General features: G+C 32.5%; 1 protein-coding gene and 1 long non-coding RNA gene across 2 annotated transcripts in view; one reads left to right on the top strand and one right to left on the bottom strand.

Moving 5' to 3' along the window:
• Window positions 1-14,482, bottom strand: part of LOC113615836 (uncharacterized) — a 42,830-nt gene that overhangs the window by 13,099 nt on the left and 15,249 nt on the right. The gene's annotated exons all lie outside the window — the stretch shown is intronic.
• Window positions 1-14,482, top strand: part of SLC12A2 (solute carrier family 12 member 2) — a 109,041-nt gene that overhangs the window by 88,229 nt on the left and 6,330 nt on the right. Inside the window, exons 19-25 of the mRNA XM_027098712.1 lie at window positions 1,990-2,069; window positions 4,369-4,494; window positions 7,306-7,353; window positions 8,808-8,930; window positions 10,425-10,536; window positions 12,219-12,305; window positions 13,584-13,719. Coding sequence (XP_026954513.1) covers window positions 1,990-2,069; window positions 4,369-4,494; window positions 7,306-7,353; window positions 8,808-8,930; window positions 10,425-10,536; window positions 12,219-12,305; window positions 13,584-13,719 — 712 coding nt within the window. The remainder of the gene's footprint in view (window positions 1-1,989; window positions 2,070-4,368; window positions 4,495-7,305; window positions 7,354-8,807; window positions 8,931-10,424; window positions 10,537-12,218; window positions 12,306-13,583; window positions 13,720-14,482) is intronic.

The following is a 14,482-nucleotide window of genomic DNA, read 5'->3' as shown; positions in this document are numbered from 1 at the left end:
CAGTAACTTAGTTGATTCAGAAAATATTAATTTTGAAAGCTTGCACTGGTTTTTGAAGTCTGTTTCTCATATAGTCTCTTCTAGTAGAAGCATAGAATGAAAATAATCATTTGGAAGTTATTTACATTTCTTTTTTTAAAATGGACTTAAATGTTTGCTTTTCCACCCCCTTGAAGTATTAAGTTCTGCGTTTACTATTCACTTTTCAGTGGTATTTCCAATGATGTTTATAAGACAGCATAGTTTTGATTTACTTCACTTTAATTTCCTTCTTACAGGTTGTCTAATGAGTTCTTATCCTTTTGTTACTTTGTCTTTCTGATTTGAATCTATCCATGTTATTTTTGGATACGTATCTGTTTAATCTATTACAAAGGTGTTTTGGGAGTGAGTTATTTAATAAAAAGAATAAAATTTCTATTTTGTCATATTTTGTTTTTAATCTTGAAAAGTACCTTTTCTAGTATTCCTAGTATTTATTTAGCAAATCTCTTTATCTCATTCACACTGTTTTATAGAGGATAAGGATTCCCTCTTAGTACATCATACTTGAAGAGTAGTCTTTTTCTTGTCACAGATGCTGCTGAAATAGAACTGTTCACTCCTTATAAAGTATTTCTTTATAAAAATTGTCATTTAAAAAAAATTTATATTTGGCAAAATAACTCTAGTACCAGATTCAAATCCTACTTCTCTGTGAATTTTTATCTGTTTATCCTTAACTCACTGGAGTTATTTCCCTTCCTGGAGCTCCTGTTGTATCTATTGGTAGAACCATATAATTATTTGCCTGTATCACATATAATGCTTTTGTTTTCATAGCTACCTTGAAACATCTTTGTGGAAGTAACCAGATCTCATACTTTACTTTCATAAATCTCTTTATATTCATTAGTAAAATATACGATACTTAAGATTTCCCAAGTAATTGTTAAATAGTTTTTAGTAAAATTCAAGCTCTGCTGGTTTGTCAGAGGTTGTGACTGGTCTTTGGCTTTGGGTTTGTTAACTTTTTCGTAAACAGCACTTCACTCTCCCTTTCTAATTCTGTAGTCTGTACTTTGTACGCATGGGGATTAGGGAAAGAAGGAGACTGTGAAAGAAAGACTACATCATGTGGGCTTTGAGCCAAAGAGTATGCTTTTTTTCTTTGAAGACGTAAGACCAGTGAGATGGAGTAATTATCCTAGAAAATAGAAAAAGTGACATTTTTGCAAATAATTCATTCATTATTAGTTGTAGTTTGTCATAATGGGAGCGCTGAAAGAAAGGAGTCTTTTCTGACACTGATCTTTTAGGAACTGAAGTGAATGTTTGCTCTGAGAGTCAAGTATTAATCCAAGTATTATATGTCAAGCAGCAGTTTAAAGATAGGTAAAATATTGCTCTCTGGTTTCTGGAACCATAGACATTGATGGCTATTTTAAAGCAGTGATACTGCTTACTCTTTTATCTTGTGACACTTATGTTCTGGTTGTGATTTTAAATACCTTGAACAGTTGAGGTATACTTTATTTACTATGTATATATTAACAGTATGGAGGGTCTGAAACTGCAAATCAACTTCTATAGCTTAAAGAAATTATATACATTATAGAAATTTCTATACCTTATAGCAAAAACATTTAGCTATTTTAGTCTGAAGTAGACTAAGAGCTATATTCACTGGATTTTCTTTAAGGAAATTGATTTTGATTCAATTACTTTATTAACTATTTTTTAAAATACTTGTAGTTATTTCTTCTCTAATAGTTAATTAGATCTTTCACAGTACAGCAGAGGAAGGTTAACATGTCTATTAATTTTTTCTCCAGTGAATCTGGAGAAAATATGGATGTCACTGTAATTTTTAAAGCATATTATAAGAATCAGATACTTAAAGCTGAAAGTAAATTTAGGGATCATCTACTATTGCCTTCATTTTATAGAGGAGAGAGACAGAAATTTTTGTGATTTAAAAGAATTTTTTTTGTTTTTTTCTTGTTACAGTGACGCCTTTGATATACAATATGGAGTAGTAGTTATCCGCCTAAAAGAGGGTCTGGATATATCTCATCTTCAAGGACAAGGTAAATCTTGTTTGAAATACATTTTTTATCTTAAAAATATAAATTACTTTGTTAGAAAATTATATGTAATTCTACAAATTCTTTAATAATTTTAATATTTACCATCTAATATGTGTCATATACTTATTGTATGGCATTTTAAGATCAGATCTGATTGGCTCTACCAAAGTTTGGATTTTCTCTTTGTACCAACCTGAATGGTGGCTAGTAATTATTAATAGAATAAAATTCAATTCAAATCATAAGTTTAAGAGAAACAAACATTAGTTATGATTGTAGTTTGGCCAAAGTTATAAAACTACATGATAAATAAAATAATCAGAGGAAAACATTTTAGACATTTTCATGTTTATGGAAGATATACTTTGTACATAGAGGCATATTAATAATGAAAAACTAAACTTTGTTATATCATTTACTCTTTCTTCAGAAAAGACTATATTTTGTAACTTTCTCATTTTGAAGTAATTATAGATTCACAAAAATTTGTGTACCCTCCCTCCAGTTTCCCCCACTGGTAACATCTTATCTATAGTTCTGTATCAAAACCAGGAAATTGACATTGGGACAATTTACATACCTTATTCAGGTTTCACCGGTTTTACATACACTCGTATGTACAAATGTGCACACAAGCACATGTGTGTGGTTCTGTTTCACTTGTCACATATGTTGTTTCATGTAAGATACAGAGTTGTTCCATCACCACAGAGATCTCCCTTGTGCTACTGCATTATAGCTTCCATTCATACCCTTTCCCTGTTCTCTAACCCCTGACACCCACTGATCTCCTCTCAAACTATATAATTTTTTAAGCTTTTAAAACTTTTTTTTCATTAAGCTTAAAACCTGTTAAAGTATACTTAGCACTTTGGGCAACTTTATAAAAAGTATGGAAAATTCCATACCCTCTAATGATTTCCTTGTAGCTTAAAAAATACTGTAAGTTTAAGAAAATTTGTGTACCTAATATTTTATCCTTATCAATTAATTAACCAGGTCATCAAAATTAGCTAAGGCTAAATAGCTGAGAGGCATATAATGAACTTTCCTCATCTGTTCATGTATTTAAGCTGTTCTAATCCTCCCACTCCCCCCACCACTTTAAGGGTATTGTGCATTTCTGAAAGGAATGCTTTGAGGTCTTTATCCATGTAACACAAAAGTATGGCCTGCTGAAAATGCATTTTCTTACTCTGGAGTAGGCCTTGCAAAATACTATTTATTATGCTTGTTATGCTCTAACAGTAATTTTGGTTTAGGATACCTGTTAATAACTCTGCATAATTATTAGTAGTGTTCCCTTTCACTCTCAAAAACATCAGAGTTTGGCTAATAAATGATATACTCTGTAATTTGCTGAGATTTAAATGTGATTGGAAGTTCAAGAAAATATTTTCACGTGTTTATAATCATAAGAATTGTTTTGAAAGTCTCCTTATTCATCATTAAGATTTGGAGACAGGAATTTGCTTTAGCACAGGGCTTAAGAGCATAGGCTGTAGAGTCAGATATGCTTTGCAAATTCCAGCTTTTTCTCTTAGTAGTTTTGTAGCTGGGGCAAATTTGTTGACTTCCAAGCCTCAGTTTCCTCATCTTTATTCATAAGGCTATTGTGAAGATACTGTCTGTGAAGCTCTTAGCATAGTGCTGGCACTGAGGCTTACATACTTTCTATTGTTATTTCTCTTAATATACACATATCAGTGATGAGGATTATGGACAGAAGATCAATTTCATATTATGTTTGTCTTTATGATAAATCTTTTTTATTGTGGAAGCTAAACGTTTACTAACTCCTTCCCAAAAAACAAAAAATGAAGAAAGTGCTTTAAAAATAGAGACGGCACTTTCACCATGAGCTTAGGAAAGAACTCTATCCCCTAGTTTTGGCTTTATAGTCATGGGTATAATTTTTCACTGTTGTCTGTCATCTTATATGTATATGAACATTTGTCACATCCTAAATTTTTTCATGTGTAAATGACTTTTAGAGTAGAGTTGGTTCACATTTTATACATCATTCTTTTGTGTACCAGATTCTTATGTTCTGTACATCTCACTCATTACTGATTCCCCATCACCTAATTCAAATGTCTGACAGTTAGTTGTGGCTAAAGATATTTAGTTGAATAGTCATTTCAAAATTGATTGTCACATTTGTTTATAATAAGAAATTATTCATTATAAACTTACCATTATCAACTTTGCTTAAAATTGTCATTTAATTGCTATTATACCATGATGCCCTCTTTTGTTAAAAGATTCAGATAACATTTTGAATACTTTATGTCTACAGAAGAATTACTGTCATCACAAGAGAAGTCTCCTGGTGTTAAGGATGTGGTACTAAGTGTGGAGTATAGTAAAAAATCAGATTTAGATACTTCTAAACCATCTAGCGAAAAATCCATTACACATAAAGGTAATTTTTATTCAAACAAGAAGTTTTATTAATGGTAATGTTTTAATTTTGGAAGAAATAGTTTTTATTATATGGTATGTCTTACAAAGTAACCAGTTCTCAAACGTGTATTGTTCATTTCTAGTTGCTCAGGTAAAATTTATGCCTTTCCAAAATGGCTACAAATGATTATTTTTAAGGTATTAAGTAGATCATAGAACAGAAACCATGCCAGTTTATTAAACATGCTCTTGTATGTTTTTATTTATACTTAATTTTAATTTGAAGCATAGATTAATCTGAACTTGGAAAGAAACATGGTAGTTTTGGAGTAATGTGTATATAGCATATGATAACACTGAAAGGAATGATGTTTATAAAATTAGTTTACATAATTTTTTTTGTAAATCAAGATACTTCAATACCAGGGGTTTTGTTTATGTGCTGAGATACTCAGAATATTTTTACATCTACTGTACCTGGTATTGTTCAGGTAAAACAATGTAGTAAAATATCAAGTGTAATTTTATTGCTCAATGTAGTCTCCTCCCAAGAAATGAGCAATTTACGTTTGTCTGCTGAACTGTTGGGCCATAATTACAGAAATAAATACTCCTGGTGGCTAATGTGGTTTAAGCCAAAAAAAGATTTCCAAATCTCCTGAGACTTTGGGATAATTTCATCCACAAATCTCTATGTCATGTTTATGAGAAGGAAAGAGGAATGACTTCCAAATCTTACTCTCCCACCCTCACTCTCCTACCTCTGTTCAGCCTAGTATCTCCATCTGTCCTACTCCCAGCTGACATGCAACAAGAAAAATCTGCACTGTAAATCATCAAACCGTATCATACTTTTGCTTCCTGTAAAATAATTACCATTCTTTTTCTGAAATTGATAACCTTGGACAACTCCTACCTCTGAAATCTCTTCTAGATTATTTAGAAGCATTAATGTTGCTTTTTTCTTTCCTCCTTATTTACCTTGTTTGCTTAGAGTAGTGGTAGTTGAGAGTTTAGTTGAGACCCATTTTCCATATCAATTCTTTGCTGGCTTGATTATAATCTTTTTTTTTCTATTTCACCTCAAAATTCTATAAACTGGTTCTGATAACTCTTCTTATGTTCCTGCATTTATTTTTAGTTTGTGGTATACATTCTTTCATTTCCTCTTGTTTGTTGTTGTTGTCATTTTCTCTTGCCTAAAACAGATCCTTTCTTTACGGAATCTGTTAGGAATTAACAGGTAAAACTATGATAGGAGGAGAAGTAATATATTTATCAGGCATCTACTGTTCCTCTCACATTGTAGTAGATGTTATCCATTCATTAGCTCATTAATGTATGTCACAATCTTATGAAGTCTATTTTTATAGAGTAGGGAACTGGGTCAGTACATTTCTACTCATCTTTTTATTATAAAAATGTAAACGCCTTTAACTTAGTTTAAATCATTTTTCAGTGTCAAGATTTCCTTGACATTTCTGAGCTCTTTGAAATGAATACAGAATGTCCATAGTTATATTTATGTTTTTTATTATCATTAAAAATAGATAATATCAAATATCTACTTTATATGAACAGTAATATTTAATACTATTAAATTAAATGTAATAATTGAAATGTTTCTTGTTCCTAACAGGCATAAAAATTAGCATTCAAAAATAGCATTTATTTTGTGCTTATTTTCTATTTAGCCAATTATTTTCAAAATTAGTACAGAAAATATAGGAAAGTTTATATAATTTTAAACGTCTTCAGAATTATACACATTCTGGTATAGTTATTATATTTCGTACGTCTGTCTTATTGAGGCATGCAGTATGCAGAGGGACAGAAAGAGTACCCTTTGAATATATGTTTTGTGCTAGGCACTGAGCTGAGTGCATTAATGCTTGCAATATGACAACCTTAAGAGGTAGGTATTGTTCACCCTTTTAACAAATGAGGAAAGTGAGGAGTTAAGTAAAGTAACTAGCTTAAGGTCACACAGCTAGAAGAAGGGTTAGAGGTAATCTTGGAATGCTGGGAGTCTGACTCAAGAGCCCACTGCAGTGTACTCTTTCCTGTCCAAGTTGGGAGTTTTATGTGCCTTAAACAAATAGTACAGCTTAGAATAGGAAAAAAATTTCAGATTAGGAAAACTATTAACCCTAGGAAATATTTATAGGTATGTAAATGGACCAACATATGCTATATACATGCATGTACACACACACGTGTATATATGTGTATGTGTATATATATATATATATACACACACATATACATATATGTATATATATAAATTTATGTATTTGAAAAATCACTCCTGTATAACCTGGCATTTTATATAAACCAAAAGACTCTTGTCTCTGATCAAATTCCTAAATATTTCAAGTGGTGATTAATTTTTACAAATATCAAATATATCTATTAAGTGCTTCTAAAATTCCTTGTCAGTCATTTGCACAGTGATGCAGTGGCATGTTTGAAATTTATGTATTACTTGCAACATCAGTTTTATAATATCATATTTCTACTTTATAAGCCAGAGCAACTAATTTCAAGTATGAAAGTTTAAAAGTTTAAAAATTCTAAAGTTTTTGTCCGTTTTACAGGAATGAAATTTAGGGGTGGGTGTTACTCAGTAGCCCTGTTGGAGGAGTCTAAAATATGTTTGCTTTTTCAAATCCTGAACACTCAGTGTAGAAAATATCTTCAGTCTTAATTATTTTTCACACTGTTTCTTCATACTATGTTTTATTTATAAATGTGTTCTAGTTACATTTTCATTATTTTATTAATAAGAAGGCAATTAACTTATATTTTGTGTTTTTTAAACATAATCTAGATGAGGAAGAGGATGGCAAGACTCCAACTCAACCACTGTTGAAAAAAGGCAGGCATTTTTCATCATTTTATTTTAATCCTTTTTCTCATACTGTTAATTCTTTAACTCCAATCTTATTATTTTCTTCCTTTACCTTGGTTTTTATTTCCATGGTGAGGTGATGTTACAGTTTTTTATTAAATGCAGATTAGAAAAATTATCATTAGGCCAACTAAAGCATTAAATTACCCCAGGAAAAGGTGATATATCAAAGACAAATTCCTTTAAATCAAAGACAAATTCTTTTAAATCATGGTAGTATTTCAGAAATATTCAAATCCTGAAAGTCAGTATTTTAATTTTTAAATTTAAACTGCATGGTTTAGATGATAAGTAGAGACACTGAAATAGGTTTATTTACAGTGTCACTTGCATTCTTTACCATCAGTTGTACCCAGCCAAGTCCTTAATTTTGATACTAATATATTTCTCATTTCAAAAATTACAATATTTCTCACAGTCCTGCTGCGTTTGGGAGATACAGTCATGTCAACGTACATGAATTTTATGAGAAGGAGATAGAGGTGAGAGTTATGGAGCAGTGTGGTTTGGTAGCCATATTATTTCATCATGCAAAATCATTCGTCATGTTTTGCGTACATCATGGCAGCATGAAAAGTGAATGACAGACATTCTACAAAAGTGATCAGACTTCCTTCTGTGGATTTATGCTTTTAAAATTTGGTGTAGGGATTTCATTATAGTCATTTGCTTGCTCACAGAGTCGGTGCTGATTTTTTTTTTCTTCCTTTTTAATTCCTGGGGATACGTAATGGGAACTCCCTTGATAAATTGTTCTTTAGACCTACAGTAGATGGGTGCCCTTCCTAGGAGTTCCCACAGTCTTTCTGTGATTCAAAGAAAGATGTGGTGGTTATATGGCTTTAGAATTGGGCCTCACATATTGAGGGGACAAAAGTTAGGTATAGATGAGGGAGTTTTTCCTTAGACTGAGGGGTTTCATTGTGATAACTGCATGACTGTATTGATATGTCTCCCATTTCTTTCTGTCTTTTATATTACAGATAACGTTACATTTAAAATTTTTTTTGAGCTTTGAATTATTGAGAAACCAGATTACAAAAGAAATTATGTTCATGGAACGGGCATAAGCTTAATTTGCCCAGTTAGCCTGAAACAGCTTTTCAAAAATCAAAATCTAGCGATCATAATTTTCTTTAGTAGTTTTTATGATTCTCTTTCATTCAGAATGCTTCAAAATATTAGAAATTAGGCAAGATAATTTGGATGAGTTTAGGTATTATAGAGATATTCTTTATCTGTAACCCTTTTAAAAGTATATTTAAATTGTAAACAACTATAACCTTATGATTGATGTCATATATACAACTACATTATAAACATTTGAATATACAAAAGTTAGGGAACTATGGGAATTTAGCAAAATATACTTTAATATTTACCTTCTCCCTAATATCTTATTTTTCTGCTTGATCCTTCAGAACCCAAAGGCCCTGCTGTGCCTTTAAATGTAGCTGACCAAAAGCTTCTTGAAGCCAGTACACAGTTTCAGAAAAAACAGGGAAAGAACACTATTGATGTCTGGTGGCTTTTTGATGATGGAGGTAAGGTTGCTAATATATGTTTTTAAGAAGTTTAAATTTTCTGAAGTTTTGGGGGTAGTACTAGGAAATGGTATATACTCTTCATTGACCCCATTCCCGTTAAGCCAGGTCCCCCAAAGCAACAGGATTAGTTCCAGAATCAGGCATCACACTTTGTTGTCCTGTCCCTTCAGTATCCTTCAAATTGAAAGTTGCTCAGTCCTTCCTTGAGCTTCATGAGTTTAACATTATTTTTAGATATTACAGACCATTTTGTACAATGTCACTTGATTTGGAGTGCTGTTTAATGATTCATCATAATTAGTTTCTGTGGGTAGAAATATCACAGAAGTGATGCTGTGCCCTTCTGTCTGCGTCTTATCAGGTGGCATAGTGTTGATTTGTCTCATCACTGGTGAAGGTAGCTTTGACCATTGAGTAAGGTGGTTTTCCCAAGGTTTATATACCGAAAACTTATCGTTACCCCCTTTCATGATTATGATATTTGGGGCATGGGGAGTTACTTTGAGACTATGCACATATACCATCATTACTGCTATTTTTGGCACCATCTTTTAGCATCCATTGATATTTCTGCCTGAATTTATTCTTGCTGTTACGATTGTTGTGGTGTGTTTGTGGTGTCCAAATGGTGATTTTTCCAATCCTGTCATTTCTTCATTTATTAGTTGGTGTTTAACTATAAAGAGGAGCTTTCTCTTTACTTCTGTGTGGACTTATGGATTCCTGTTTTATTCAGTGGATTATGATTTTTTCATTCTCATAGTTTGTTTTGATGTTGTCCCAGATTTGGCCAGCAGTATTCTCTTTAGGATAACTTCTGTGTCCATTTGTCATGTCCAAATCATTCTTTATTTTCTGATAAAATAAGACATTCCAGGCTCAGTTTTGTACTTTACCTACACCAACACTTGAATCACCCTTTATCCAAAGAGGCTTGATTCCTTTTAGTGGAGAATGGTATTTACAAACAAAGGTCAGGGCATTAGAAATGCCCGTTTCTACTAGGGTGTGACTGCTCCCAGGCCCTCTTAGTGGACAGATGTAGGAAACACACCCCCCCACCCCACCCCCCACACACCTATTTGTATATACAGGTATAGATTGAAACCACTTCCATTGCAACACTGCAGGGTTCGCTCCAGCTTCTCCCTTTTTGTGTTTCTCATTCCATTGAGAAACATGGCTCCCGTTAGCTTCAGTGAATACTCTCTTTTCCTCAGTCCTGATATAACCAGTCTCCCTACCCTGCCAGGCCACTATCTCATTTCTTTGACTTCCTCTCATGGGCCCTGACTCCACTGGGCCTCTCTCCTTATTCAGGCCAAGTGGCTTTTTGACTGAATTATTAAGGAAGGACTGAAAGAACAGAAGAACAATTTTCTTTCATATTGAGTTATAATAAAGGTGTTTTTAGCAACAAACTTGAATTAAAAGTTCTTAATTGAGAAATTAGTGTTTTAATAAGTGATTTGTTATATTTTTATGATTCAGGTTTGACCTTATTGATACCTTATCTTCTGACTACCAAGAAAAAGTGGAAAGATTGTAAGATCAGAGTATTCATTGGTGGAAAAATAAACAGAATAGACCATGACCGGAGAGCGTAAGTCTGTTTTAAATTGATGGGCATTTATCTAGTAGTACTTCATTATTTCAATATAGATTTGATAGGGATAACAATTAGACAACACAGAAAATGTCAGTCATGTTGCTCTGTTCTGTAGTGAAGCTGAAAAGTCTAGTTAAACAAGTAAAACCTCATTCTCTTTTAGTCTTAACATTTAAGTTTAGATTCTTGGTTTTACTTATATGTAATATTTTTTAACATATTGACATTTTAGAAAATCTTTATTAAATACTTGCAGCAGCAAAGTGTTAAGCAGCCTTTTTTAAAAAGAAAAATCAGGGTAAAAAATACACAAAAGTGATATTTGTATATGCATTATATTTTGTAGACTTCTAGACAACAGAAATGCAGGATGGCATTGTCCATTTTCTTATTTCTGTCTGTCCTGTCACAATTCTAGTTCTGGTTTCATTGCTTCTCTAAGTACACTGTGTCTCATCTCTGATCATTTCGTAATATATCATGCATATTGCTCCCAGTTTCACGTTTAGAAAGCAAAGCTTTGATCATGTGATGCCTCTGCCCCAAATATTTTTAACTTCTTCTCTGTTACACACCACAGAGAGTCTAGGCGATAGGGCCCTTTACAATCTGTCCTCCTGTTTCCTTTCTGTCTATATCGCCTATTCCCCCAAATACGCCTTGTACTTCAGTTTACATTTCTACATCTGCTCTAAACAAACATATGATTTCAGACTTTCACTTCTTTGCCTGCTCTCATCTGTCTACTACAAATAGTTCTTCACTTGCCTCCTCCCTTCTCTGTTAAAATAACTCCATTCTTTAAAACCCCAGTACTTATTGTCACCTTCCTCATGACGCCTTCCCTGTTTCTTTGTAGTTGTTACATTCCCTTCCTGAAACACGATATACTTGATACCAATCATTACATTCTGAGGCTTGAATTATTTTCTTATCTTACATTTGAGTTTTGTGGGTCCTATAACACATATTAGGCACTTAGTAGATTTACACTGGAGTTGAGCTAAGTGTTTATACATTTCAAATCATGAATTATGCAAGAAATACTAGTAATTTAAAAGTTAAACCTATAGCTTGTTTGTTTTCTGTTACCTCAATTTAGAAAACTCATTTTATTAAAAATAAAATCCTGTTTTGTTAATTGCTTTTCCTGTATGTGTGTTTCAACTTTTTTATTGTTACCACCAAAGTTTAATTGCCAACTCTGCCTCCAAAAAGGTATTTATTTACTGAAAAATTAGAGGCTTATTGGAGCTCCTTTTCACGTTTGTCCCAGTTTTAAAAAAAAAAAAAAAAGCTGTGAACTTAATCTGCCATCAGTTATAGCTTCAGTTTTGCCCGAAAAGTCAGAGTTGGACTAATTTTAAAATAATTGTTTACTAGTTTTTACTGAAATACATATACTTACCAATATAATTTGACTAAAATTAACTTTAAAAAAACTAGTTGCCATTCAGATTTCATTATTAATGTCTTGCTCTGTCCATTCATTATTGGATACTAAGGAGAGATTCAGAGAAAGTAAAAGAATACAACACAAGTTTCTACTCAGAATTTAGATGTCTACTTTGTAAGTTAATTCAGATGGACTCTGTTTAGTACCTATCGATTCAGCCATAAATAGAGTAAGAATACTTCTATATACACCCTTCATGTGTCTCAATGCTTTGTTCTAGGATGGCTACTTTGCTTAGCAAGTTCCGGATAGACTTCTCTGATATCATGGTCTTAGGAGATATTAATACTAAACCAAAGAAAGAAAAGTAAGTTATTGGATTAATTACTTTGTATAAATTTCTGATTCTTTTATGGATGACCTACTCAGACATGCTAACAGATCATTTAACTTAAACTAATTACCTGGGGACTTTGCCTGCTGTTAGTTACATGTGAAGTCAACTTGTTTTTAATCTAGCAGATAGTTGGCATGCCTATTGCAGATATTGAAGTAAGTCTAAAGGGTTTTTAATATTTAGAGAAGAATTCAATTACTGATTTACCAGTAGTTTTTGAAAATCATTAGTGCCACAGAAATTCCACATGGTTCTTTAAATTTCCATTGTTCATTATGACCACTCAGTCCTTACTCCACATGTGTAACACTTTCCACTATTTTGTTTTTTTACTGAAATAGGGAAAAAAATAAATCTAAGAATTTGCCTATAGTAATTGCATTCAGAATTCTCAAGAGTCAAAGAAAAGTAGGCTTGTGGACTATTCTACCTGGAAATGGTATATGGAAGTTGTTATAATTATATATATTTATATTACTGTACATAATTTTAATTACTTTCAGATATATGTTGAATATCTGATGAAGCTGGTATAAAGAATTCATTTTAAGTAGAGAACAGTAAGGTATACCTTGTAAGGTTGTAGTCAGGGAGACATTTTTTTCTCTTATAGAAGAATATATACTAGGAGATTTGTATGAGACTGGTTCTGAAAAATATGTTTTTCACATTCATAGAGGTTTAGAATGCTGTTCCTGTTCTTCCACTATCTTTTGTCCTTTTTAGTATCTTTGGACCTACAGCTTAATTCTGGATCTTAAATGTTTAATATCTGCCCTTTCCTCCCTTCAAAATGTTCTAGTACCTCTTCTTACACTACTTCTCTTCAGTGGTACTTGAACTGGGAAAGCAACTGAGTGTTTTGAGTAAAGGAGTAACACAATTAGACTTAATGTTTAACAGGATCATTTTGGCTAATGTGATGAAATTTATTTAGGTTGGCGGGCTGGGGTATAGGAGTAGGGGCAGATACAAGGAAACCTGCACTAGCAGTTAAAATTGCAGTTCTTTTATTATGAATATGATTCTAAATTTCTAACCAGTTAGAGAAACTAGTGATTGCTATTTTCAAAATAAATTGCCAGAGTGATTGTTATAGTCAGAGTATGGAAGGGAGCACGATGGTTGGAAAACACTAACTTCTATAGTTATAATTACACTAACTTTTCAAGTTATAATTTAGTGTTTAAGATCTTACTGTTAAGTAATTCAGCATAAGGTTAATTATCTGTATTCTGTTTTTCTAAGTATTGTAGCTTTTGATGAAATGATTGAGCCATACAGACTTCATGAAGATGATAAAGAACAAGATATTGCAGATAAAATGAAAGAAGATGAACCATGGCGAATAACAGATAATGAGCTTGAACTTTATAAGACCAAGGTATTCTTTCTCTCCTGCTTCCTTTTCATTAATCTTCCATGTGATTTTTTTAAAAAATAACTTAAGACATATGTATCAAGAACTGCAGTGGGACATTAAAAGGATCATACACCATAATCAAGTGGGGTTTCTCCCAGGAATGCAAGGATTCTTCAGTATTTGCAAATCAATCAGTGTGATACACCATATTAACAAATTGAAGGAGAAAAAGCATATGATCATCTCAATAGATGCAGAAAAAGTTTTCGACAAAATTCAACACCCATTTATGATAAAAACCCTCCAGAAAGTAGGCATAGAAGGAACGTTCCTCAACATAATAAAGGCCATATATGACAAACCCACAGCCAACATCGTCCTCAATGGTGAAAAACTGAAACCATTTCCTCTAAGATCACGAACAAGACAAGGTTGCCCACTCTCACCACTATTATTCAACATAGTTTTGGAAGTTTTAGCCACAGCAGTCAGAGAAGAAAAAGAAATAAAAGGAATCCAAATCGGAAAAGAAGAAGTAAAGCTGTCACTGTTTGCAGATGACATGATACTATACATAGAGAATCCTAAAGATGCTACCAGAAAACTACTAGAGCTAATCAATGAATTTGGTAAAGTAACAGGGTACAAAATTAATGCACAGAAATCTCTAGCATTCCTATACACTAATGATGAAAAATCTGAACGTGAAATTAAGGAAACACTCCCATTTACCACTGCAACAAAAAGAATAAAATATCTAGGAATAAACCTACCTAAGGAGACA

Source organism: Aethalodelphis obliquidens, unplaced genomic scaffold (genome assembly GCF_003676395.1).
Source record: "Aethalodelphis obliquidens isolate GAN/ISIS:26980383/991018 unplaced genomic scaffold, ASM367639v1 scaffold4, whole genome shotgun sequence".
In the NCBI taxonomy this organism is placed as follows: domain Eukaryota; kingdom Metazoa; phylum Chordata; class Mammalia; order Artiodactyla; family Delphinidae; genus Aethalodelphis; species Aethalodelphis obliquidens.
This window is presented reverse-complemented; position numbering and strand designations above follow the sequence as displayed.